Source organism: Colobus angolensis, unplaced genomic scaffold (assembly GCF_000951035.1).
Source record: "Colobus angolensis palliatus isolate OR3802 unplaced genomic scaffold, Cang.pa_1.0 Scaffold139, whole genome shotgun sequence".
Taxonomy (NCBI): Eukaryota; Metazoa; Chordata; class Mammalia; order Primates; family Cercopithecidae; genus Colobus; species Colobus angolensis.
The window spans coordinates 3,912,250-3,939,492 of record NW_012114477.1 but is presented as its reverse complement, the minus strand read 5'-3'; the positions used below and the strand labels follow the sequence as shown (position 1 = coordinate 3,939,492).

General features: G+C 45.1%; 1 protein-coding gene across 1 annotated transcript in view; it reads left to right on the top strand.

Moving 5' to 3' along the window:
• MYO18B (myosin XVIIIB) overlaps positions 1-27,243 on the top strand; it is a 289,839-nt gene that overhangs the window by 118,056 nt on the left and 144,540 nt on the right. The window contains exons 21-26 of the mRNA XM_011934846.1: positions 878-943; positions 7,168-7,296; positions 9,042-9,185; positions 11,120-11,209; positions 24,138-24,257; positions 24,687-24,795. Of these exons, the coding sequence (XP_011790236.1) occupies positions 878-943; positions 7,168-7,296; positions 9,042-9,185; positions 11,120-11,209; positions 24,138-24,257; positions 24,687-24,795 (658 nt within the window). The remainder of the gene's footprint in view (positions 1-877; positions 944-7,167; positions 7,297-9,041; positions 9,186-11,119; positions 11,210-24,137; positions 24,258-24,686; positions 24,796-27,243) is intronic.

Sequence of the window (27,243 nt, the reverse complement as noted above, 5' to 3'; positions counted from 1 at the left end):
GTGAGCCACAGCGCCTGGCCCATCTTAACCATTTTAAGCATAGAGTTCAGTGGCAAGAAGTATATTCTCAATGTGGTGCGACTATCACAACATCCGTCTGCACGATGCTCTTCCTCTTGCAAAACTGAAATGCTAACCCATTAAACAATAAGCCTTCATTTCCCCCTCTCTCCACCCTCTAGCCACCATAATTCTTTATTCTGTCTCTATGAATTTGGTTACTCTAAGTACCTCATTTATAAGTGGAATCATGCAGTACTTGTCCTTTTGTGACTGACTTCTTTGGCTTGGATTAATGTCCTTGAGGTTCATCCATGTTGTAACATGTGTCAGAATTTCTTTCCTTTTTAAGGCTGAATAATATTCCGTTGTATGGATAGACCACATTGTGTTTATCCATTCGTCCATCAGTGGACATTTGGGTTGTTTCCCCCTTTTGGGTATTGTGAATGATGCTGCTGAGAACATAAATGTATAAATCTCTCTTCAAGACCCTGATTTCAATTCATTTTGGTATATACACACAAGTGGAATGGCCAGATCATCTGGTAATTCTGTGTTTAATTATTTGAGGAACCTCTGTACTGATTTCCCTAACAACTGCATCCTTTATTTCATTTCGTATCTTTGGTTTTCTGCTCTGTAAAATAGGAGGATGGAACAAATAGGTGTGTGTGTGAAGGTAGAGTGGATGGCATACAGTAGGTGCTCAGCATCTGCACCTTCCTGTGTGAGGTGGGGCTCTGTTAGCCGAAACTCACAGACAGGTGGGGTCATCCTCCGTCCTGGCGCATCAGCCATCGAGCCAGCTTGACTTTCCCCTTTAGGATCCTCTTACCTTCTCTGCTCTCTAACTTCTCTCTTCTTTTCTCCCCAGGCCGTGGAGGAGCTCTTGGAGACCCTGGATCTGGAAAAGAAGGTGGTGGCTCTGGGGCACAGCCAAGTGAGTAGAGCTGCTTTCTTACAACATTCTGCCCATCACATCAGGGACCCAAAGATGACCTGATTCTTGTCCTACCTCCATTGTCCATTATCTCTGTATGTCTCCTTTTCCCAAACTGAAAGAAGAGCTAATGATTTTCTGCCCTGCCTATCTGACAAGGTCATGAAGATAAAATGTCATAATATGGGTTGAAATCACACTGGAAAATACCATTTATTGGAGGCTTCACTCCTGGGGACCCCAAGTGGTCTGGAAGAATTAGCATCCTGGTCCTCAAGGTGACCTTCTGAGCCTCAGAAAGAGCTGCCATTAAACCTGGGAAGAACTGCTCGTCTTCACTCACAGCCTTTTAACTTCTACTTTGCAACCAGCTCTAACACAGCTATCGTCAGAGCTAATGAGCAGCAGTAAGGGAAAAGAAAGAACGGGCTTAAGAAGAAAGCCCGTGATTATTCAAGTTGACAGAAATAGCTTTTCCCAAACTGGTGTTGAGCCAAAAGCTCTTCCAAATATGCTCAAAAGTTTATAGCAGAGTTTCACACTTCCCTGATATGCTTATATACGCTGAAGTTTTCCAGGTGGGAAACATGGTATTTAGGGATTCTCAAACTATTTGACTGTGGAATCCCTCGCCTTTTGTTTGTGTGGAATACCCAGTACCGTCTTCTGGAGCTAGTGTTCCATGGCTGATAGTTTGGCAAGTGGGGCACGGAGATCCTAAACTCAAGGACCAAGGAGGTGGGGCAGGGGAAAGGGACACAGTTTAGAAATACAACCTAGAGGCTGGGCGTGTTGGCTCATGCCTGTAATCTCATCACTTTGGGAGGCCAAGGCAGTCGGATCACCTGAGGTCAGGAGTTAGAGACCAGCCCGGCCAACATGGTGAAACCCCCGTCTCTACTAAAAATATGAAAATTATCTGGGCGTGGTGATGTGTGCCTGTAATCCCAGTAACTTGGGAGGCTGAGGCAGGAGAATCGCTTGAACCCGGGAGGCAAAGGTTGCAGTGAGCCGAGATTGCATCACTGCACTCCAGACTGGGCAATAGAATGAGACTCTGTCTAAAAAGTTAAAAAAAAAAAAAAAAGGAAGGAAAGAAAGAAGGAAGGAAGGAAGGAAGACTGGAGAGGAACAGACCAAAAGAAAGACTACTCCACACGTTTCCCCACCTAGTTGCTTACTGGTTGACTAATGCCGTCTAAGAAACCTTTGTCAATTGCCTTCCACCCCCAGGAGCTATGTGAGGTGCTGGGAGGGTCCTGCTCTCCAGGAGCCCACAAGGGTGGCATTACTGGCTATTTGTACTTCATGGAGCCCTCCCTGTCATATGCATCCCTGAGAGTGTTCCTGTCCTCAGGGAGCTTACAATCATCTACACTGGCTACCAGCCTTCAGCCCACCCTAAACATGCTAGTGTCTCCCCACTGGCCTCTTGGTCCTGCTAAGGTATATGGTGGAAGCTATTATTCCACTGTGGTCTCAAGATAATTTCTCCTGATAGGAGTTGCAGCATCTCAAGTCTTTGAAGGCTTTTTCAATAGAGACGATAAACCTGTCAGTTACTGGACTCCCACGCAAGCCAGGTACTATGCGAGGCAACTTCATGTTTTGTTCTTTGATCCTTACTCACAGTCTTCTGTGAGATATCAGGTGTGTTCCTGCTTTACAGATGAGGAAGTGTGCCCCTGGGAAATAAGCCTCTTTTCAAGGTCCTATCTATAGCCAAAGGTTCAGACTCCATGCAAACCTGCGTTGGCCCAAACGCCGGGGTCTTTTCCATGCACTCTGGGTCCTACTGTTTATGAATGGAAATACGGTCATGTGTGGTTTAACAATGGGGATGCATTCTGAGAAATGAGTGGGTAGGCAATTTCTTCATTGTGGGAACATCACAGAACGTACTCACACAAACACAGATGGGATAGCCGACTACGCACCTGGTAGATGCCACAGCCTATTGCTCCTGGCTGCAAACCTGTACAGCATGTGACTGCACTGAATACCGTAGGCAGTTGTAATACAATGGTAAGGATCTGAGTATTTAAACATAGAAAAAGTAGAGTAAATGTGTGGTGTTATAATGTTATGGGATCACTGTTGTATATGCATGCGTCTATTGTTGACTGAAATGTTGTTATGCAGTGCATGACTGTACATGACATATTCTTTACAGATAGGTCTTTACGGTCCTGAATCTGGGGAATTGTTCTTCGTCTCCAGGAACTTCATCCTTCTAGCCCAGCAGTTCTCAAAGTATGGGCCCTGGACTAGCAGCATCAGCATCACCCAAGAGCTTGCTAGAAACACATTCTCGGGCTCCACCCCAGACCTAGTAAATCAGAAACTCTGGAGGGGGACAGGGCTGGCAGTCTGTATAACAAGCCCTCTAGGTGATTCCAATGCACTCAAGTCTGAGAACCACTGGTCTAAATAATGACGCAGTTATGTCATAAATGTGAAAATCAGTGCCTATAATCCTGGTAGCTCTTGCAGAAGAAGAAAGAAAACAGTCGTTACACACAGTTTACAGTGGCAGGAGCAAGAAGTCTGTATGCCTAAACATTCAGATAATAAAACATGATTATTATTGAATAGTACTTGGTCTTGACTGAGAAACTGTCAAGAGCAAATCAAGGTCAATGTATCCTTTTGGAGGCCAGGCTGGGGGATAGACCGACAGCGTTAGGGGCAGATGGAGCATCTTATGCATTGTGGGGTTGGCACGTAATAATGGAGAAGGCTATGAAGCTCAGGGCACAAGAGAATCAGCTGACCCAGTCCACACCCAGGCACCACCGCTTCCTAACTGCGTGAATCTTGAGTGACTGGTTTAACTTCCCTGAGCCTCAGTTATCTCATCTGTAAAATGAGGCCATTACTTTCTACCTCCCAAGATGACTGTGGGGATCCATAAAGTGTCATTTAACAGGTGGTGTCTGCCACTACTTGCTGAATACATTTGTCAGTGGGGCAAGAGGCTTATCAAACAGGATAGCATTTTAATGTTTACAGAATTAAACGGGTCGGGCGCGGTGGCTCAAGCCTGTAATCCCAGCACTTTGGGAGGCTGAGACGGGCGGATCACGAGGTCAGGAGATCGAGACCATCCTGGCTAACACGGTGAAACCCCGTGTCTACTAAAAAATACAAAAAAACTAGCCGGACGAGGTGGCAGGCGTCTGAAGTCCCAGCTACTTGGGAGAATGAAGCAGGAGAATGGTGTAAGCCTGGGAGGCGGAGCTTGCAGTGAGCTGAGATCCAGCCACTGCACTCCAGCCTGGGCGACAGAGCGAGACTCCGTCTCAAAAAACAAAAAAAAAAAAAAGAAAAGAAAAAAGAATTAAACTCCTCTAATCTGTAACGTGACTAAGAGGAGAGGAGCTAATTCCTCGGCAGTACCATATATGGAAGCTGTTGCCATATCAGATTTTTTAAAAACCTGGGCCTTCTGCATTTTTAGAGGAAAAGCAGTTTACACAGTTGTGTCCCCTGTGGATTCCTTAAAGGTGGAGCTTTGGGGATGTTACACGCTGTTTGCATCCGATAAGCTGCTGGACCCATGAAAAGCAAATAATTTAGATTTTTCTTCGTGATTTTTCAGCCTCTGGTGCCTTATCAAGGCTTGTGCCGAGGGCCATGGCATTTGTGGAAAAGGTGTGATTCCACATACAGTCGGCCTTCTGGTCGGCAGTATGCTCTTTAAGTGGAAAAAAAAAAAGAAAAGGGAGAAATTGAGATAAGATTCTGCACAGGCTTATTCCCATTCTGTGTATGGTTGTTTCCAATTATCTTTTTAATGAAAGCTTCATAATCAATAGTGGTTTTGGCAGCACCTGCCATCTATTGTAATATACGAACTGGTGCTGTCAAATACGAACTGGTGCTGTCATCACTTTGATCATCGATTTTTTTTTTATAGCAGCTTTTGGGACTCACTAGCTTGTGATATTAATACAGTCATTATTGAAGCAATCTGATAGGTAATGAGCCAATCGTGTCTTTATTTCAATGAGAGTAATGGCCTTGGTGGCCCTGTCTGATAGGAAGTGTTCTGCAAAGCCGTGGAGGGTTAGGAAACAGAGTTAGTACCGACTGGGTGTGCTAATTTTTATTTTCCCATTGAGAAAAGGCGTAGTGCAGGATGGTCGGAGATGAGTGGTCTCCATTACGAAAAATAGGTTTAGGGTAATGGAGAATCGATCGAGACCCTTTGTTCCACCTGGAATCAAATTGCAATTGAACCTCGCACTTCAAGTGCTTGTATCATAATGAATGAGAAAAGGCAGCCTCATATTGACAGACATTGAGAATGGGTGCAGGAAATAAACCTGAAGTTCTGGGCTCAGGTCTCAGCTTTCTTGGCAACTGATTGTGTAAACTTGAGTCAATTTCATAACCTGCCTAAGCCAGTAGATTCCTCATAGAGCTGTTTGAGTATTAAAAAGAGACCTAGGAGAAAGCACTTTGGAAAATGTAGATGCCGTGCAAATGTTCACCCTATTCAGTGATCATTGTAGTCTTGTCTGAAGTCAGACAGAGGAAAATAAATCCTGGTGTTGCCACTTGCTTGTAAAGGATCGTGGGCAAATGCCTTTTTTTTTAAGCCTTAGTTTTTTCCTCCATATAATGTGAGAATCATAATAACTACCATATAGGATTAGGCATGTGAAGCGTTTTACCTGCATGTCAAGTGGTTGTTGAGTCCAGTTCCAAAACACAGTAAGTGCCCCCTAAATGTTATCCATTAAATGATAATGTCATCAATTAATATAGAGTTATCCAGTGTCTCTGGATAACCCTCTGTGGTTATAAACCACATGTGACGAGGAAACACATGGGACTCTTTTTAGAAATAAGCAGCATAAGGGCATCAGGAAAATGACTCCTTCCCCCGTCACTGACTCAAATCCCACCGTAAGAGCATTTTTCCTCTGCCTCTCGGAAGATGAGAAAACGACCACAGCAAACCAGAACTACCCTTACGCATCGGCAGGAGCAGGCCTGGCCCAGAAGCTTCACGTTCTCATAGAAAAGCATTTAATTCAAACCTCCAGGACTCTCTGCCTTGATCTTTTGCTGACAGTCAGTCCTGGGGTCCCAGCTTCCCTCATTCCTGTTCCCTGCAGTCTACTAGAAGGTGGCTCTGTGGGGTGCCAAGGAGGCATTGATCAGAGTGCTGCAGAGGCCATCATCCATTATTGATGAGCTACGGCCTGGAAATCGTGTACCAAGAGCTGTTTCCTGCTAGATCCCTCAGCACCTCTGTGGGTGGCACCAGCCCAACCCCATCTTCTCCAGATCAAGAGGACTGTCATCCCTCCCCCCACTGTCTCTGCCCGTCCTTACAAAGCTGGACTGAGATGTTTCTTTTTTTCTTTCCTTTCTTTTTTTTTTTTTGAGACGGAGTTTTGCTCTTGTTGCCCAGGCTGGAGTGTAGTGGCACTGTCTCGGCTCACCACAACCTCTGCCTCCCGGGTTCAAGTGATTCTCTTGCCTCAGCCTCCGGAGTAGCTGGGATTACAGGCACCTGCCACCACGCCTGGCTAATTTTGTATTTTTAGTAGAGACAGTGTTTCTCCATGTTGGTCAGGCTGGTCTCGAACTCCCAACCTCAGGTGATCCGCCCGCCTTGGCCTCCCAAAGTGCTGGGATTACAGGCATGAGCTACCGTGCCTGGCTGGAGTGAGTTGTTTCTAAGCCACTGCTTCACTCAGATTGCTGGGGGTGCTTAATCGAAATATTCACATTCCCAGGCCTGGCCTTAAACCCACTACCCAGCCTTTCCTGGGGTCTGGGACTCTGCAAGTACTACACTTTCCAGGTGGTGACTGTGTACAGAACAGTTTAGGCAAGTCCATCCTAGCAGTGCTTCTCAGAGGAATGTGAACAGGAATCCCCGGGGGATCGTGTTAAAATGCAGGTTCTGATTTAGCAGGTCTGGAATGGAGTACGAGATTCTGCATTTCCGACAAGCACCCACGTGGTGCCAATGCTGCTGGTGTGTGGCCCACACCGAGTATCCAGGGCCTAGGGGCAGGGATAGAGGAGCCATCAGCAGACAAAATGCTTTGATAATTTAGACTCCCCCACCTCCCAATTAAAGGGTAACTGCCAACAAATATTGCAGGTGCGTGCAAGAGAAGTGGGGTCTGAGTTGCAAGCACTTCCCATTGTAGACCGCCTTCTTCAGCAGAGGACTCACCTGAAACCTTCCCTCTCCCCAGGTTTTTCTCAAGGCAGGTATGATCTCCAGGCTTGAGAGGCAACGAGAGAAGCTGGTATCTCAGAGCATCGTTCTCTTCCAGGCGGCTTGCAAGGGCTTTCTGTCTCGCCAGGAATTCAAGAAGTTGAAGGTACTGCATGCTGTTTACATGCGGAGTCTGATCCAACAGGTCTGGAGCGGGCATAGGGTCTGCATGTCCCTCAGGATGATGCCGGTGCACCTGGCCCAAGGATCCAGCCTGAGCAGTGAGACTTTAAGTGAGGCTTTGCAAGATGTTATGACTGTTTCTGGGACATTGACATCAAATTATCCATGAGGTCAGGCTTGCACTAGGTAGCCATGAGGTTGTCCAAGCCCTCCTGGGCCGGTTCATGCTTTCAACCTGTCTTGTTTCTGGAGGAATTCACTTTCACAGGTCAGCAGACAGGGCATGACCAGGGGCCAGCTACTGAGGTTTTGGGGACCAAAGGCCAAGTCGAACTTGAAGCGCTGACTCATTTAGGGTCACCATCTTCAGAGATCCCTGTAGACTGAATTTCCTCTCTGTAGCTGCACAATAGAGAGAAAACCACATGGCTCTGGTAACAAATAAAATATATGTTCGAATTCCACCTCTACCTCTTAGTAGCTGGCTGAAAGTGAGATGAAATGATGTGCACTTAGTACAGTACATGGCACATAGTAATTGCTCAATAAACTTTAACTGCTGTTACCTTTGGATTGTTATTCTTAATTACTACTACCACTAGAATGGAGTCTTGTTGTATGTGCCTCCAGTTTATGTGAACTTGTAAACTCAAGTATAGTACTTGGCAGAAAGAGAAAAAAGATGAGACCATGAATAATGAAAATATTATAGGCAACCCCACTGGCCTTCTGTACTCAAGTAGCTCACACCTTGGAATGACGTAGAATAGAGTTTCAGAGCCTGGGCTCTGCAGCCAGACTGCAAGGGTTCAGACCTGCTCTGGCACTGAGAAGCTGGGTGGCACTGGTCATGTGACTATACCTCTCTGAACCTCACTTTCCCCATCTGTAAATACATAAAATAACATGATCTTCCTAGGACTATACTGAGGACCGAATTGAGGTGTGTGAGATGCTCAGGGAAGTTCCTAGCACTTAGGAAGCTCAGTGTGTGCTGCACAAGAATCAGCTGCTGTGATGGTGATGAAGGAAAAGCATCTTTTGGCCTCTCTGCCAGTCAGTGCTGCTCTGGTTCCCTGCAGTGATAAGAATGAAGTGGGTCTGTGCTTCTCAAACTGCGGTCCCAGGCCAGCAGCATGAGCATCACCTGGGGATTTGTAAGAAATGCACATTTCCAGGCTCCATCCCAGAGTGGCTGAATCAGCACCTTTGGGGGTGGTGTCTAGCCATCTGGGGTTTACCAAGCCCTCCGGGGGATTCTGATGCACATTCAAGTTTGAGAAGCTTGGAATTACTGTTTAAATACGCTGTAAAAATGATCTCCTTTCAATATAAGCTAATAACATTATCTTGGACATTGTTATTTGTGGGCGGTTTTAGAGATTTTTCAGTGATAGTTTTTGCTTTGCATGATGACCTTTAAATCTAATCCCCGTGTAAGATGTACCCTATTGTATAGTTTCTTTTACTCTTTCTGCTATTATTATTTGGCCATGCAAGACTAAATTATGGCATCATGGTTGATGCAGAGAGCCTGACATATCAAAAGGACTACAAGAAAGGAAGCCTGTGTGTGTGTGTGTGTGTGTGTTTTAAGGTATCCAGTCCCTTCCACCAGGAAATAACCCCACTTTCTCCAGCCCCTTTGCTACCCTCTGCCTCCTCTCCTTCCTTTATCCTCACCTGGGTTGGAAAGGACCCTCCAGTCTGTGTTCTCCTTCCCTGCAGATTCGCCGACTGGCTGTGCAGTGCATCCAGAAGAATGTGGCTGTGTTCCTCGCAGTCAAGGACTGGCCATGGTGGCAGCTCCTTGGTTCCCTCCGGCCCGTACTTAGTGCCACCATTGGAAATGAGCAGCTCCGAGCCAAAGAGGTCAGTCTGTATGGCAGAAAGGGTGCTGAGTGGCTGCTTCCCACACCCCCCTCCTCCTGCTTGCATCCAGGACCCTGTGCCCTTATTCCTGAACATTCTTGATCTAGGAATGCTCAGCCTAACAGCCTTGATGCCCCTTCCAGATGTTCCTCTGCCTCCATCAACACAGACAATCCTCCATCCCATGCCCAGTTCCTCTGTAGGCTGTAGGTTAAAGATGCTATTACCACCCTGGGGGTTCGTGAACACTCACTACTTACCCCAGAGAAGCTCAGTGGGCAGAGTCTTTGAGTCCTTATTTATTTATTTATTTATTTATTTATTATTATTTTTTACCTCTCAGACAACACTCTTTTTCTATCATTCTTTCCTGTCACCATCTTTTATAACTGTTTCAGTTGGTTTCTGGTTCATGCTTTTTGTTGTTATTATTTTGCAAAAATTAATAAATACACACACACATTTAGTTCTTATATTTCTTACATAAAAAGTAGAATACTGGCTGGGTGTGGTGGCTCATGCCTGTAATCCCAGCACTTTGGGAGGCTAAGGTGGGCGGATCATGAGGTTGGGAGATTGAGACCATCCTGGCTAACACGGTGAAACCCCGTCTCTACTAAAAATACAAAATATTAGCCGGGCGTGGTGGCGGATGCCTGTAGTCCCAGCTACTCAGGAGGCTGAGGCAGGAGAATGGCGTGAACCTGGGAGGCGGAGCTTGCAGTGAGCCGAGATAGCGCTACTGCACTCCAGCCTGGGCGACAGAGTGAGACTTCATCTAAAAAAAAAAAAAAAAAAAAAAACACACTATATTCTTCTTTGACTTTTATTTTTTACTTGAAAGGTATTCTGAAAATCTTGCCATTTCCATTCTTGTGGAGCTCTTCCTTGTTCTCTCTTTATGGCGGCATAGCCTTCCTTTGTGTGTCTGCTTCATAGTTCATTCCACCCGCCTGCTGTGGGTGGGCAGTGAAACAGCTTCTGAATGGTGCTGTCATAGGCACAGTGCTGAGCCACTGGCAGAAAGGCCATCCCTGGAGAATGAAGTGAGCACGGTGTCCACACTTGGGCATACCCAGCCTCAGGCAAAGCAAGGGACTCATTCTGATTATTTGTGTTCAACCCCTAGACAGGTCTGGGCTGGACCAGACTTGCATGAACAGAGACACTGAAATTTGGAAGTGGTGAAACAAAAAGTCTCTTATTGGAACCTAGCACCTGTATCTTCATGGATGCTGGCTGAATTACTCACTCCATTCCCCAACCACTCTTTAAAAATTTTTTTTTCATCTGTAATTTACAAAGAGTAATCGTACATATTTATGGGCTATAATGTGATGTTTTGATATATGTTTACAATACGAAATGATTAAGCAAAGCTAATTAACAAATCCATCACTTCATTTATCATTTTTTTGTGGTGAAAGCACTTAAAACCTACTTTTTTTTTTTTTTTTTTCTGAGACAGAATCTCACTCTTGTTGCCCAGGCTGGAGTGCGATGGTGGTATCTTGGCTCATCACAACCTCTGCCTCCCGGGTTCAAGTGATTCTCCTGCCTCAGCCTCCCGAGTAGCTGGGATCTCAGGCATGTACCAACACACCTGGCTAATTTTATATTTTTAGTAGAGACAGGGTTTCTCCATGTTGGTCAGGCTAGTCTCGAACTCCCGACCTCAGGTGATCCACCCACCTCGGCCTCCCAAAGTGCTGGGATTACAGGTGTGAGCCGCCGTGCCCAGCCAAAACCTACTTTTTGCAAGCAATTTTGAAATATACAGTGCATCATTATTTATTATAGTCACCATTCTGTGGAATAGATTGCTAAAGTTTATTCCTTCTAACTGAAACTTTGTGCCCTTTGCTCGCTCCTAACACAGGTGGAACTTAATCTCTGATCTGGAATGGTTTCTGTTAACGTGTTTGTTTTTGTAGGAGGAGCTTACAACGCTAAGACGGAAGCTAGAAAAATCAGAGAAGTTGCGGAATGAACTCCGGCAGAATACAGATCTGCTAGAAAGCAAGGTATCCCCATCTCTCCCCTTGGGTCCTTCTGGGGGTTCTTTATGTATGTGAGATCCGTTTAAGGGGGAGAACAATGATATGCCTGAAAGTGTGCTAATTGCTTTACAAGCACTCCAGAATTACCTGTGAGGCACATACTGTTATTGAACCCATTTTACAGTGGAGGAAATTGAGGCCCTGTGATATTAAGTATCTTCCTCGAGGCTGCACAACCAGCAAGTGTAACTGAGATTCAAACCCATGTCACCTGGTTCCAAAAGGGAGAATTTCTTAAAAAAGCCACAAAAACACAAATCATAGGGAAAAAATGATAAATTTTACTATATTGAAATAATGAACTTTTGTTTATCCGAGCATAAAATGAAGATATATTACTTACTTGGAGTAGGAATTTGCAAACTGGAAAAGAGTGTCCAGAATATGTAAAGAGCTTCCTCAAACCAATTGGAAGAATCCAATAAGAACAGAAAAACAAATATAGGTCAATAATATGAATGGGCAGTTCCCAAGTAAGGGAATCTTGTTTCAAGAGTTCAAGTATTCAGGAATTCAAATGGCCAATACACTCATGAAAAGACACTCAACCTAATTAGCAATTAGGAAGTGCAAATTAACACCTTAATAGGTACTGTTTCACACATCAGAATGGAAAAATCAAAGAGTGTGGTGTAGCCAAGTGTTGACAAGGCTGTGTAGCAGTGGGAATTCTTATTTACCGCTGATGGGATCGTAAATTGATCTCATCACTCTCGAGCAATTTGGCATTATCTATGAAAGTTGAACGTGTCCATGCCCTGTGGCTGGCAATTCCACCTCTAGGTATTTGTGCTAGAGAAACTTATCCATGAATATGTGAAAATACAAGAAGTTCATAGCAACAGCCTTTGTTGTGTTGGAGGAATGTAAACACAGGAAAATAAACACTCAAATGGGAGCTTATTAATATGAGAATAGGTTAATATGTTTTGTGATAGTAAAAACTGGAGCTCCCAAGAGTGAAAATGAATGAAGAGACAGACAAAACCGTGGCTCACTGGCCAAATTCAGTGCACCACCAGATTTTGTAAATAAAGTTTTATTGGAACACAGTCAATGCTCATTCCTTTATGTGTAGTCTATGACTGCTTTCATGCTACGATGGCAGGGCTGAGTAGTTGCAACCTGAAACTACTCAGCCCTGCCATGTGGCATGTGAAAGCTAAAACATTTACTCTCTGGATCTTTACAGAAAAAGTTTCCTGATCCTTAAACTAGAAAATGTGTATCAACATGGATTGCTCTTACAAACATAGTGCCAAAAGAAAATGATTCAGTTACAGAAGAACACTTGATTGATTAGGGTTATATCCTTGTATACTTATGGTGTCATTGTATTTATGGGAATCATAACACCAAATGCAGAGTAGGGGTTACCTGGGGTATGGTCATGTGACTGGAGGAGGTTATGTTGGTTGAATGTGTGACTGCATTCCCTATGCTTTCTTTCTTTAGTTGGGTGTTGATTTCATGGGCTGGGGGTGACTACATGAACCAGACAGTTCTTGCTCCAAGAAGGTCACTGCAAATTAGAGACAGACTTCTAGACAAAGTCATATGCTGTGTTAGTCCATGTAATTTATAAAGAAAAGAGGTTTGATTCACTCAGGATTCCGCAGGCTGTACAGGAAGCATGGCTGGGGAGCCCTCAGGAAACTTACAATCATGGTGGATTGTTAAGGGGAAGCAGGCACATCCCACATGGCTGGGGCAGAAGGAAGAATGAGAAGGGGGAGGTGCTATACACTTTTAAACAGCCAGATCTTGTGAGAACGCACTCACTATCACTAGAGCAGCAAGGAGGAAATCTGTCCCCATGATCCAGTCACCTCCCACCAGGCCCCTCCTCCAACACTAGGGATTACAATTTGATAGGAGGTTTTGGCAAGGACATGGCCAAATCATATTATATGCTATTGTGCTGCATGTGGTCACAAGCCATGGCTAGACCAAAGGGGAGCTTTTCGAGGAAAACCTGCTGTTCCATGTAGACTTTCAGGACTGGGGAAAGGGAGGCACTTATCTAAGGAATAAAATGTAAAGGGTCACCAAAAACCTCAGCAAAATAAATAATATTTTAAAATTGTAAAGTAATGCAAAAAAAATCCCTGATGAACAAAATATCAACATTTTAAGTAAATGCAAAATTTGTAGGCCACGATTAGGGTGAGGCAAGTAAGCATCCTATACAGTGCGAACCAATCTTTATTGAAAATGTTGATATTTTCTTCATCGTGGATTTTTTGACTAATTGAGATTTTTTTTTTTTTTTTTTGAGACGGAGTCTTGCTCTGTCGCCCAGGCTGGAGTGCAGTGGCCGGATCTCAGCTCACTGCAAGCTCCGCCTCCTGGGTTTACGCCATTCTCCTGCCTCAGCCTCCGGAGTAGCTGGGACTACAGGTGCCCGCCACCTTGCCCGGCTAGTTTTTTGTATTTTTTAGTAGAGACGGGGTTTCACAGTGTTAGCCACGATGGTCTCGATCTCCTGACCTCGTGATCCGCCTGTCTCGGCCTCCCAAAGTGCTGGGATTACAGGCTTGAGCCACCGTGCCCGGCCGAGATTTTTTAAATATTGCATTAAAATCATTCATACTTGATTTCTGAGAGTTTTTTTTTTTTGGTGCCTCCTTAAATGTTGCACCCTAGGTAAGTGTTTTACATGCTTCATCCTATTCTCAGCTCTGTTTCTCCATGAAGCTCTGGGTACCTCCAAGGATTCTGTTAAAGACCAAATTAAACCCATGTTTTCACTCACTCAGCAAATACATATGAGTATCTCCCATGTGTTAGACATTTGACTGGACACCTTGATAGATCTAGGAAGAAAGTAAAGTCCCTGTCCTTACACAAGGTCTCCAGGCCGATAGAGGGAGACAATAGACCACAAGCAAGCTTGTCACAGATCATGAAGTGGTATGGCTATGAAGCAGGAGGTGACAGTGATGGAGGTTGAGCATGGGCTGTATTTGCCTAAGTGGTCAAGGAAGAATTCCACGGAAGGGGATGTTTGATTCCAGATCCAAATGATTTGCTGTAATCTATATGCAGATCTGGTAGAAAGAGTAGATATGGCAGGTGCCAAGGTCCTGAGGCAATGTGAGATAATATTTGTCAGTCCAGGACAAAATTTAAAGCTTTCTACACCCGAGAGCACCTTGTGCTGTTACTACTTGCTTATAATATTGTTTGGCTTGGTTGATGGACAATGGTAACTATAAATGGATTTATGATTAAGCCAGTAGAACATACTCTTCTTCCCGTATTGATAACCCAAGTTGAGCCTGAGATGGCTCATGTGGGGATGTGGAATGAAGTTTGGGAGGAGGCTATCTCTTTTCTGCTTCTTCTCATCTTCCCTGTAAGATTGTGTCCCTTCTCCCCACATTAAAGTGTCCACCGTGGAGTTGGCCAGGGAGAAGACAGAAGCCTTGCTCCTTGCAGGAAGGACCACATCCACACAGAGAGTTAGGAGAGGCTGGGCTGAGATGCACCTTGAGCCTGTGCTCCTCTTATGCAAAAGACTGTAAGGGGGAGAAGAAATGACACACACGTGCCTGATGTCTCATTCATGTCTTGCGAGAGCAAGCTGTCTGACCTCTCTTGCTGGCAGCAACAATGAGTAGAACAGCAGAAGTGAAAAATCGGAGAGCTGTGGGCTGGTTGGGAATATCAGGGACTTCCCTGTGGAAATTCCCTCCCACTGAGCTGACATTTGAGGTAGTCATTAATCACGAACTGTCAGGTCGGATTTGCCATGCATCAGTTGTTGGGGGAGATGTGCAGGGAAGAGATGAACATCTTTAGCATCCAGAGCTACAGTTTATGGGACACTTGGAGAAGGAAGGGTGGGGACTCAGGCTTCTGCAACCCGAACCAAGCAAACAAATGCTAACACCTACAGCATATTCTGCTCAGCCTCTTTAACTCTTTGATTGTATCACGGTTACAAGAAGATGTATGGGGCCTTGAAAAATTAAGATGAAATTTAAAAGTGAAGAAAGCCAGAGCAAAGGGAAATAAGAGTTGATGACCGTATGAAGCTGGGGGAAGAGGTAGAAAATGGAAATCCGTCTTTGGCCTTGGATGCCCTTTCACTTCATAGCCTTCACATGTGCTGTTCACTCTGCCTGGAACACTCCCTTCCTCCTCTTCACCTGGTTAATACCTCTTCATCGCTTGTCACTCATTTTAGGTGGCACTTCCTCTGAGAAGCCCTCTTCAACACTCTAAGGGTGAGTTAGGGCCCTACTCTGTGCTACCACTAGCCTTGTTGTTTCCCCTCACAGGATTAATTGACTCTTTCCTAGTGACCTCCTATATCTGTGTCCCAGCTAGACTGAAACCCCTAAAACAGGGATCAGTAATCCCTGCTTTCATCCCTGTTCATCAAATAATCCCAGTCCCTGACACAGGATAAATAAAGAATGGTCAAATAGAAGCATTAAAGTTGGGCTGAAGAATCCAACACTGAGCTTCCTAGCAGCCAAAGCTAAGAGGGAAACAAGATATTTCATAGACGTATTGCATGTAGATTAAAGAAAAAGAAAGACCTGTTGCATGAGATAAGTAACTTTTCTGGGTATTGAGGTGTTAGGGAAATTTATTCCATGGATTCTCATAAAAGGGGCACTAAGGGATTTAGCAAAGTATGACTTCAGCAATCTTCACACAGTAATTGAGAAGGGATTGGGTAGGAGCACTTTTGGTACTATCATCCTGAACTGCAAGCCAAGAGCGTGATGTCAGTTCTATCAAAAATGAATCAACTGAAGTCAAAGCAGTGCTTTATCCAGGAAGCACATTTGATGACTGAATATTATGATGACTTTATCTTCCTCAAATCTTTCTCTCCCTTCCCACTTCATCTTCCCCAACTTCCAATGCTACTACTGGTTTATGTTGGTCGCTTTTAAGTTAAAAAGAATTTTTAAATGGTTTTAGAGGGTACAATGGCAGTTTTTTTTTTTCACATGGATGTATTGCATAGTGATGAAGTCTGGGCTTTTAGTGCAACCACCACCCAAATAGCGTGCCTTATATTATGAGGTCATTACTCTTTTTTAATTAGTTAATTAATTACTTTTTATTTTGATTTTTTTGAGACAGAATCTCACTCTGTTGCTTAGGCTGGAATGCAGTGGAGTAAACACAGCTCCCTGCAGCCTCAACCTCCTGGACTTAAAGCGAACCTCCTATTTCAGCCTCCTATGTAGCCAGGACCACAGGTGTGTATCACCATACCTGGCTATTTTTTTCAATTTTGGTGGAGAGAGGGGTCTCACTTCTTTGCCCAGGCTGGTCTCCAACTCCTGGGCTCAAGCAGTCCTCCTGCCTTGGCCTCCCAGAGCGCTGGTGTGAGCCACCACACCAGGCCTGTAATTACACTTTAAAGAGCATCCTGGTCACCTGGGGAGCTGTTAGTCCTGTATCTTCCCCAGTCCACCTCCTGAGGGTCTGATCCAAGAGGAGGTTCTTGGTTTGGGGGGGTGGGGAGCCCTCCAGCCCCTAGGTGATCCTGATTCGGCAGGTGACGTTGCTTTAGAGCGGTGGTTCTCACACTTGCAAATGTGTCAGAATGCCCTGTAAGACTTCTCAGAATACAGATTGCTAGACTCCAGCCTTAGAGATTCTGAATCAGTAGGCTTGTTGTGGCCTTGGGGAGGCTGCATTTCTAACAAGTTCGAATGTTAAAGGTGCCTGTCCTTGGACCACACTTTGAGACACGTTAGGCCAGAGAACAGCTAGAAGATATCTTCTTCCACGTGCATCTGCTTTCTTGGAAGGGACTTTCTGTTAACAGACAAGGAGCAGACACCCTTCCAGGGCCGTGCATTATGAAGACACCCCTGCTGCGGTTCATGGCCTCTGCATGCCACCCATTTGTCCCTGGAGGGGGAGAAACAGTAATATCAACATTACTAAAACATGTTGTGTCTCGTCAGTGAAAACTCCATTTGACTAGGCTTATTAAAAAGACAACATTATTGCAAAATGATTTAAGTGCTTCATTTGAAGAAGAGGAGACGAGGAGCCGCTAAGAAGCTGGCTATAAATACTCTTCAAGCATGCAAAATCTGCCTTGATGCAAACTGGGTTTTTTTTTTTTATTTTCATAAGAAGGCAGTGCTGGTCTTCTTGTTGGAAGCACCTGTAAGGTTTTGGGAGCACATGGGATATATAATGAGGTGGGGTGTTTTCCCCCACCCCTCTGGAGTAGGTTCTGGATTTCCCCCCAAGACCTTATTAATGGCAAACGACAGGCCCATGCACTCCTGATTTCTGGCCTCATTAGCCTGAGAGGTTTCGCTTTTGGTAAGACATTGTGGAGACAATCCACCGACGGGGACTGGAGGTGTACATAGGTCAGAAAGTCTGTTTGCAAAGTGCTGAGGGAGTTTGATCATGGGTCATCAGTGTGGCTTCCAGCTTGTCTCTAGCAGGGGGTAGGAAAGTGACTTGTTGGGGTCATGTGGTCACTGGTGACTGAGCCCAGACTACATCCCAGGTCTCCTGACTCCTCGCTCCATAGTCCTGCCACAGCATGATGCTTCCGTGAGGAACTGGACGGGTAGCTCCCTAATTCCCAGGGAGAATTAGACAGCCTGGTTTCTTATCTGTCTTAGGCTATTAGGATCTGTTGAGCCTTCACTGCTGGGACATGCTGGGGAGGGTCTCCTGGTGGACAGTGGCAGAGGCATGATGGTCATATTCATAGATGGTCCTGGTGGAAGTAACGAGGGCCTCTCTGCTAAAGAACAGCTGGTGTATTCTTTCTGACTGTGTGCCTCAGTTTGCCCATACAAAACCGAGTCCATAATCTCTTCTCTACCTGTCTTGTAACACAGATAAATAATTTGGGTACAAGGTGAGGAATAAATACAGTGACCTGACCTTGTATGTCCAGTTTAGAGGGCAGAGGGTTGAGCCAGCTTGAGTTCCAGATGATTGACTTTATACCTTTATTGCTACAAGACTGTGGGCAAATTCTTCAAGTCTCTTAGCCTTTGTTTCATCATCAGTAAAATGGCAGCGGTAATCATTACTTCATAACAGTTATAACACTGCCTGCTATCTAGCAAGCCACATCACCACTATTACCAATAAATGTATTTTTAAAAGTGTTCACCCTCCCCCCCAGTGGAGTGAATTCCTCGAAGATAATGACACATCTTAGACAGTTTTATACCCTTCTGTGTCTAGCACAAAGCATTCAATGCAAATTCAGTGAATGAATGGAGTCATACTGAATTTAATTAGAAACATTACATTTAATGAGTGATGTTCTGTGCCAGCTGCTGTGATAAGTCCTCTCAGCATTGTGAGCATTTACCTGCATTATCTAATTTTACCTTTAACTCAAACTGTGACGAAGGTGTTAGTTCCCCATCTTATAGATGAGGCAAGGGAAGCCCGAAGAGCTGAAGTGATTCGCCCTGCATCACACAGCTGGTGAATGGCAGAACTGTGATTTGAACCCAGGGCTGGCCAACTCTGAACAGACTGTGATAGAGGAGAAGCATCTAATCAATCAGGTGGGAAGTGGGGTCAGGGAGGGCTTCACAGGGGAGAAGGCTTGAAGGATAAGCAGGAGCTGGCCGGGTGACAAGGTGAGGGGACATTCCAGGTACAGGACACAGCAAGAGCAGAGGCAGAGAGCAGAGCCTGGTCTGGCAGGTGCAGCTCTGGTAGTTGGAGTGTCTTGTATGGCGGGGGGTGTGTTTGGCGGGGGTGGGGGTTTGCTTATGGGCTAGAGATGAGGCATGAAGCCGGACTGGATTGCAGGGGGTCAGGAGAATCACTTTTGAGGTTTGGACTTCATCCTGAAGGGTAGAGCAGGACCAAAGGACATTTTCAAAAAGGGGTATGTGGGTGTCGTGATCTTAGGGTTATTTCCTCTTTCTGCTGAAACACTTGGGAGGCCCTAGTGGCCCTTGAAATCCCCTTCTAAAGCCCCCGAAAGGCCATAACGGTCCCTTCTTTCTAGAGGGACCCTCAAGGCCAGTGGGTGGCGTGTCACCCTCATATGCCCAGCTCAGAGGCATAACCTTTCTCCTGGCATTCTTACAAGATTGACCCATTCCCACTGATATCCAGAGCCTATAGAGCCTCCCATGTATGAATTGCTGTCATGCCCTTATTCGTTCAGTCGACCCATATTCATTGAGTCCTCAAGAGTCAGTTTGGCAGCGTGGTTAAGTAGCCACCACCTGGCTGGTGTCCTTGGGTGAGTGTTTGCACCTTGGTGCCTCAGTTTCCCCATCTTTCACCTGGAGACAACATCAGTACCCACTTCTCAGCATTGTGAGCATTCTGTGGGTAAACCTGTGCATGTGGTAAGCACTCTCTGTGGTGGCGATGGTTATTATTATGGTTATTATATGTTACTATTACTTAGTAGCGAGTGGTGAACCCAGCTGGGATGCACAGCAGAGGGCTGGAACTGGTGCCCAACAGGCATCTCTGGGGAACCCGGGAGCCTGCCACTAAGCTGTAGATTTGTTCTGAATTTCCCCTGCTGACTGAGACAACTCTGGGGCAGTACCATGAGAATGAAGCCATGGCTTAATCTCCTTGACCAACATCCCACAAGCCTGCTGGTGCTGCAGTTGCACTGGTCCTGTATCTACTGCCTCATTTTGTCTTTTCATCACTCAGGTTGAAGGGGGTGGGAGTGGGGGCTCCCCTTCCACTGGGCATCCACCCAGGCTCTCTTTGGCCAAAGTACCCAGTAAGGGTGGTTGAGGTCCAGATCTTACTTGGTCTTTGATCTGTACCCACTGGCTACTTAATCTCAGCTCTCTGGGCTATGGCTGCCTGATTTGTTCCAGGTGGATAATTACTTTACTAACATCCAGATGCCAGAGGGGTGAGGGAGGTTAAAGAAAGGGTCAGATGGAAGATGTGGGACAGAAAATAGCGGGTTGTTATGAGCCAGGTGCTGGGAGTCAGGCAGCCCGAGCTGGGCTACCTCTGCTACTTACCAGCTATGATCCTAAGCAAATCACTCCCTCTCTCGACGCCTCAGTTTCCTGTTCTGTGAAAAGGGAATAACAAAAATGCCCTTCTTATAAGGTATTTGAAGGGCTTAAAGCAGATGACATATGCCAAGTGCTCAGTGCATACCTATCCTCAGCATTTCAAGAGTGTGAGCTGTTTCTCACACAAGGGGTTATAATGAACAGATCTTCCTGTGCAAATGGCAAAGTACAGGAGGAGAGCGAAAAGTTGCTGTTTCCTGCTGTCTGCAGGTCAGATGGTTTTTGGGCTTGGGAGTCTGTGAATATAAGAGCTGAGGACAGGATCAAGCCAAGACCCGTGTGTGCCCCTGTGGTTTATTTATCTCTCTGACCGGCCAGTGGGGTCCTTCCAAACAGGACCTGGCACACAACAAGTGCTCGCATAGTGCTTGGTGGATCTGTGAATAACAAGCAACATTGACAGTCCCAGGGACCCCATGTGTGTCCAGTGTTTAACATCCATGAAATCCCAGTTACTCACTGCTCTCCCAAGCTGCCAATAAGGCCAATGCACAGGATGTATTTTTTCTGTTCCACTCTATACAAAATATACAACAAATTTATTAATTCCTGTCCCCTTCTCTCTGGCAGACCCTTGGAGTAATTGTCGCTCAATAGAAAGAATATTTCTGTTGATATGGCCAAGTGGTAGATCTGGAGAGGTTTTCAAGATAATTTCTAGTTAATTGGTTCTTGAGTAATCTGCAAGGACTCTTCTGGGTTTGCAGACCAGACTCCCCCCTTCATTAAACTGGTTTTCAATTTGCAATCCCCTGACAGGTCTGAGCATGGTGCCTGCTCTTCACCTTCATCCAAAGCCCCTGTGTCCCAGGGTGTGGGAAGGGATAGGGATTTGTGGGGACAGGGGAAGGTCAGGGGCCACTTGTCTCCGTGAAAAGCATGTGTCATTCCCGCCAGTATGAAAATACTAATTGTCCTTTGGGCTCCAGCCTTTGGGTTCTGTGAAACTCAAAATGAATGCATCAAATTAATTGTGTGCTCCCCTTGCTCAGGCCGATTAGCATAAATTAAATTTCACACTAATTGGCTAAGGTGGAGAGAACACAATCCTGGTGCTTGGAATTAATGCTGATTTCAAGGATGGTGGTTCGGGCTGTGACCTGGGATATTCCTGGATCGCACCGCCCTGTATCGTGTGGCCAGTGCAAATCAGCAGTCTTGCAGCAAGAATGATCTTGCACAGGTAACCAAATTTAACCCCTCCAAATCCAAGTGTGAGGCCAAAATTAAGGGGCGATCCTGGCAGTTTCTAGGGCAGTAATTCTTATATTTTATCATGCATAAAAATCACCCTGGGGCAGGTTGAAATGTAGATTCCTGAATTATGCTTTAGAGATCCTGGTTTGGGGGTCTGAGAGTCCTATAATTTGCATTTTCTTTTATTTTTTAAGAGATAGGGTCTCACTCTGTCACCCAGGCTGGAGTGCAGTGGTGGTGTGATCATAGCTTACTGCAGCCTAGAACCCCTGGGATCAAGTGATCCTCCTGCCTCAGCTTCCAGAGCAGCTGGGACTATAGGGACACACCATCTCAGCTGGCTAATTTTTAAAAGCTTTTTTGTAAAGCCAGGGTCTTGCTATGTTGCCCAGGCTGGTCTTGAACTCCTGGCCTCAAGTGATCCTCCTACCTCAGCCTCTCAAAGCACTGGGATTACAAACATGAGCTATCATGCTCTGCCCTAGAATTTGCATTTTACCAACTATCCGAGATCATTGCCACGTAAGGACTTCCCCGGTGCACAGTGTAAGGAACAGCAAGAGAAAGATCCATGCTGGAGACAACCAGGAGCACCCTAGGAGAGTCCCTCATTAATCAACTGGAGGTCCTGACTTGGACCTGACTGGTCTGAATTCAAAATCTCAGTTCTGCCATTTACACGTGATGTGACTTTGCAATGCTTCCCCCAAGCCTTCTTTCTCCTCTGTGTCTATTAAAATGTGCATTTTGGTCTCAGCAGTTGGTGATGCGGTCAACAGGGTGGGAAGCAGATGGGCTGGAGAAGTGAAACAGATGGGGAGCATGGAATGCACAGAGCAGCCTCAGATTCTGGTTTTTTTTTTTTTTTTCACTCTTTTTGAAAGATATTTTGTTTTGTTTTCTGATTATAAAATCAGTTAAAAAAACAATAATACAGAAATGCATCACAAGAAAATTGGAGTTCCCTGTGATCCCATCATCCTTCCAGGAGAAAAGAAAAAAAATCCCAATTAACAGTTTGGGAGTGCTTTGTTCTGTGCAAACAAAAATGAGATGACACCAAACATTCTATTCTGCAAATTTGCCTTTTTTTTTCCCCTTTGGCAATATATCTTGGGGATTTTTTTTTTTTATGTCAGAACATAGATCTGCATCTTCCTTCTTCATGGGACAGCTGAATAAATTTTGAGCCTGCCTAAGCTACCAAGAGAGGCTAGCTCAGGAAGGGCAGCTACATTGCTCATTTTAAGAACTATTTACCTTCTCAGTAAAAATAATGCAGAGTTGCCCCTAATATCAGTCATGATGCAGAGGGTCCGATGAAAGAGTGAAGTGTTCCAACATCTTCACATGCAAAATTTGCAGCAAGAGGACATGTGACTACATGTAATTCAATGCATTTTACAGCTCAGGTGACCAAGGCTCCAGAGCAAGAGGGATTGTCCAAGGTGTTAGTTGTTGAGCCTGGATTCGAACCTTGCACCCTACCTCTTTCTTTTCTTACAATTCTACTGCCTCCCATAAGAGGTTTCTCTGCCTCTTAGCCACAAACACTCCACTAATATATTTCTCCTCTACGTATTCTGCCGTATCCTCAAACCCTGAATACTTCATTTTGGAACAATAATGCCACAGAAGCCCTGTGGCATTTGGCATCGGTGGCTGGTCAGTTCATCAGAAAAAATAATTCAGTGCAGCTGGGAATTCGTTTAAAAATTCTATTTTAAAATTAATTACATGTATAATTGAAATCATTGCATTTCTGAGGCAGGACCCATTGATTTCTTTCTTTCTCAGACCACACTCGTAATGTACAACTGTATGATTTCCAATTTTGGCTTCTTTAAAACAGAGCAAATGGCAAAGTAATTTGAATACAAAAACCTAATTTTTTACTTCGACTTCCTTTTTAGTTGTTGCAATGCCTATTTGGCAGCATTTTCTAAAAGCAGCTTACCTTTATTAATTCCTTCCAAGGCATTCAACCTAGTTTTCATGGAAACTCTGTCCAGCCATATTTTGTAAGTTTATGTAGTAGCGAACGGAATAGATAGCTACGGTAAAAATGCAATAGGCAAAAACAGTTTGGGAGCACACACACTGATACTGGATGTGCATGCTGTCACCTGCTAGGGGCAGATGGGCCATGGAGAATTGCAGAGAGGTGGTCTAGTGGAGAGCGTTCTGGTGCTGTGGGTACCCATCAGTGTGTCTTACTGAGGGACAGTGTTGGTACATCCAGTGAGATGATTTGCTAAAAGCTGGTTACAAAGAGATTCCACTAAAATGGCCATGTGTAAAACTGAGCACTTACTATGTGCCAGCCACCGTGCTAAGCTTTCAATGGATTATCTCCTTGAATCCTCAAAATAATGACATATGTTGTTTTTCCCCCTTTAAGTCTGAGAAGACTGAGAACTAGCAAGGCATCCTGCTTGGTGTAAAGTTACACAGCTAGTGAGTGTTGGACCAAGAGTTCTACCACATCAAGACCAATAAAATTCTGAAGTCCATCCTCTTAACCACTTGATTATACTTAAGGGTTGTTTTCCCATGATAGCTGGTGATTTGTCCAAAGGTGGTCCTCTGCATGGGGAGAGAAGGGTTGGTGGCTCCGCTGAGTGACCCTTCCTTGATCGCACCGTTCCCCGTCCCAGATTGCTGACTTGACCACTGAGCTGGCTGATGAGCGCTTCAAAGGTGATGTGGCCTGCCAGGTGCTGGAGAGTGAGCGGGCAGAGCGGCTACAGGCCTTCCGGGAGGTCCAGGAGCTCAAGGTGAGTGGTCAGGGGTGGCCGGGGGTGGCTGAACACGGTGGCTAAAAATGGTTGGGTCTGTCCCCCGACCCTCTCTCATTGGGGATCAGTATGCTTAAGCAAGATGCACAGATTGAATGACTGCTAGGCTCAAGGTCCTGGGGGACACTTAGGTCTCCTAATGCTTGGCCTTGGGAGTGTTATGGGTGGATAGTCCCTGGCTAGAGAGGCAAATAGGAGAGGATTATGTAGAAGGTGGACAGTCTTTGGCCTTGGAGGTGATTTGGTGAGAAATGTGCCAAAGGTGGCTAGCTCATGGTCCTGGATTCTGCATGGCTCAGGGGACTGTGCAGAGGGTGGCCAATCCGAGCCTTGGAAGCACCAGGGGTAAGATGACCAGCCCAGGTCTTCTGTCCAGCTCTAGTTTGGACCTTGAGCCGTTTCTTCTAGAGCAAGCATGAACAAGTCCAGAAAAAACTGGGAGACGTGAATAAACAGTTGGAAGAAGCCCAGCAGAAAATTCAGTTGAATGACTCGGAAAGGAATCCTGCTGGAGGAGGTGAGCAGCCTGGGACCCTCGGGGCTGGAAGCTGATGGACAAAGTTGTCTTTTCCATTTATCCAGTCACTCATAGATAGAGCACCTTTTAGGTGCTAGACATTGCATGAGGGACTGCGACTCTGGCAGAGCAAACAGGCCCAGCGTTACTCTCTTGGAACTTACAATCTAATGAAATAAGCAGATATTGATCAGACAATCCAGCAATATCCTAGATAGCAAATTATCCATATGATATGTGCTGTTTAGTTTTAATGCAAGTAATGATTTTTAAAATAGTGGCTTTATAGGCAAGGTATGTTTATGTTTATGTGAATATTTTAAAAATAAATTTTCGGAGGCCTGGAGTGGTGGCTCACACCTGTAATCCTAGCACTTTGGGAAGCTGAAGTGGGAGGATTGCTTGAGCTCTGGAGTTTAAGACCAGCCTGGGCAACATAGTGAGATCGCATTTCTACAAAAAACTTTAAAAATTAGCCAGGTGTGGTGGCATGTGCCTGAAGTCCCAGCTACTTGGGAGGCTGAGGTGGGACGATCGCTTAAGCCTGGGAGACCTAGGCTGCATTTCAGCCTGGGTGACAAGGCAAGACTCTGTCTCAAAAAAAAATACAAATAAAAATAGAACATAAATTTTGAGGAAGGCAGTCTAGTGGTTAAAAGTTGGAACCTATGAAGTTGTATTTCTGGATTTGGATTTTGGGGCAAAGAAATTGTGCCTCAGTTTCTTCCTCTTTCAAATGGAGATTGGCTTGAATAATTGATAGAAAATGTTTAGCCACATGTGTAGCATAGAGTGATGAATAGCTAGTAGCTGCTTTACCGTTATTATTATGAGGAATAATGAGATCATAGTCCATCCTTATAGCAACCTGCAGAACAGAAACTACAGCTCTCCCCATTTCACAGAGGGTAAAGCAGTGTCAGACACTCAACAGTTACTGAATGGCGAGAAGGCAAGGGGACTCTTGGTTTTACCCAGGGATATTATACATTTGTTCAGTTGTGCCAGGAGTTTCTGGGAGTGTCCTTCTTATACAGTTTCCTGGAGACTTTGTGATTGGATGGCCTGGTGACATCTTTGCCAGCTTGTCACCGTGCCTCTTACTCTCCCCAGCCTAATGGAGTTGGGTGAGAAGGATATCAAGTGGGTCAGCTTCTATAAAATGTCAGCATTATTCCCTCCGTGTGTCCAGGTAATTTGTGCCCTTGAAATGTCAGGGACACTCAGAAGAATGGAGATCAGGGGTCTGTGGAGAAGAGACAATGCGTATTTATTTTCTGTTGAATTCTTGTTCTTCTTCCATCCTGGCTACCCCCGTGGCAGGCATTTACCGGGGAGGTTAATACAGATGAGTTTGAGGCTCTCTTAAAAGCAAGACCCAACAAGGTAGGGTACACACAGGGAGAGGGGAACATGCTGGTATAGAATCAGTAGTGTGGGACAGTCTCTGGCCTTGGAGGTAATTTCTAAAAAAATCCCCAGAGGAGCGCCAGTGTCAGTTCCATCTACGTGAGATTCATGTCCAAATAATGCTTCCCAGTTTGTTTTTCTCTGTTAAGACTGGGGTGTTAATGAGAGGGGGACATGTGCTTAGCTCATGAGCACATTAGTCACAATGCTATGTGGGCTCTCAGCTCTGGATGCTCATTCCAAGGAGCCAACCCACAGATATTTTGTTTTTCATTATGAAAGTAATACATACCCATTATAGAAAATGTCTAAAATATAGGAAATTTGAAAGAAGCAGTAAAACATTTTAATCATATCATTGCAGTGGTACCACAACCATCTCTATGGTTCAAGATGAAGTATGAATTATTTAAAAAATATGTTTTCTTTATGCATGGCTAAATATTTAAAGAGAACCTTTTATGATATGCACTCAGCACTGAGCTGGACACTGTGGGGGTTACAGAGGAATTTTAATTGGGCCCTGCTCTCAAGATATTTGCAAAATAAATGGGGAGATCAGGTAAACTCAGGAATACACGTTGATTAAGGGTGGCACTCATGGGCAGGGAGATTGGAGGTAGAGATGAGCCTTGAAGAAGAACAGTTTCCCCTCTTGTTCGTGTTGCCCACTCATGCCACTTGCTCTATAGCACATCATGGCACAGAGTACATGGGAAGCTGCAGAAATGCTTTCTGCTGCTGCTGCTTACTTTTGCAGGCCATGCTGCTTGTGATTGTGAGGCTTTTCCTGGTGGAGAGACAGTGTGCTTTTCCCATCATGATGTTTTTACTTTGGTGGAAGCTTGAACAAGCTTTAACTCTTTATTATTATACCATCCTTCCTTTGGTTAATGATGTAGAAATCTCTATTGACATCACCTCTTTCAAGAACTTAATCCTACCATCCATCTATCTATCTATCCATCCATCCATCCATCCATCCATCCATCCATCCATCCATCCATCCATCCATCCATCTATCCATCCATCCATCCA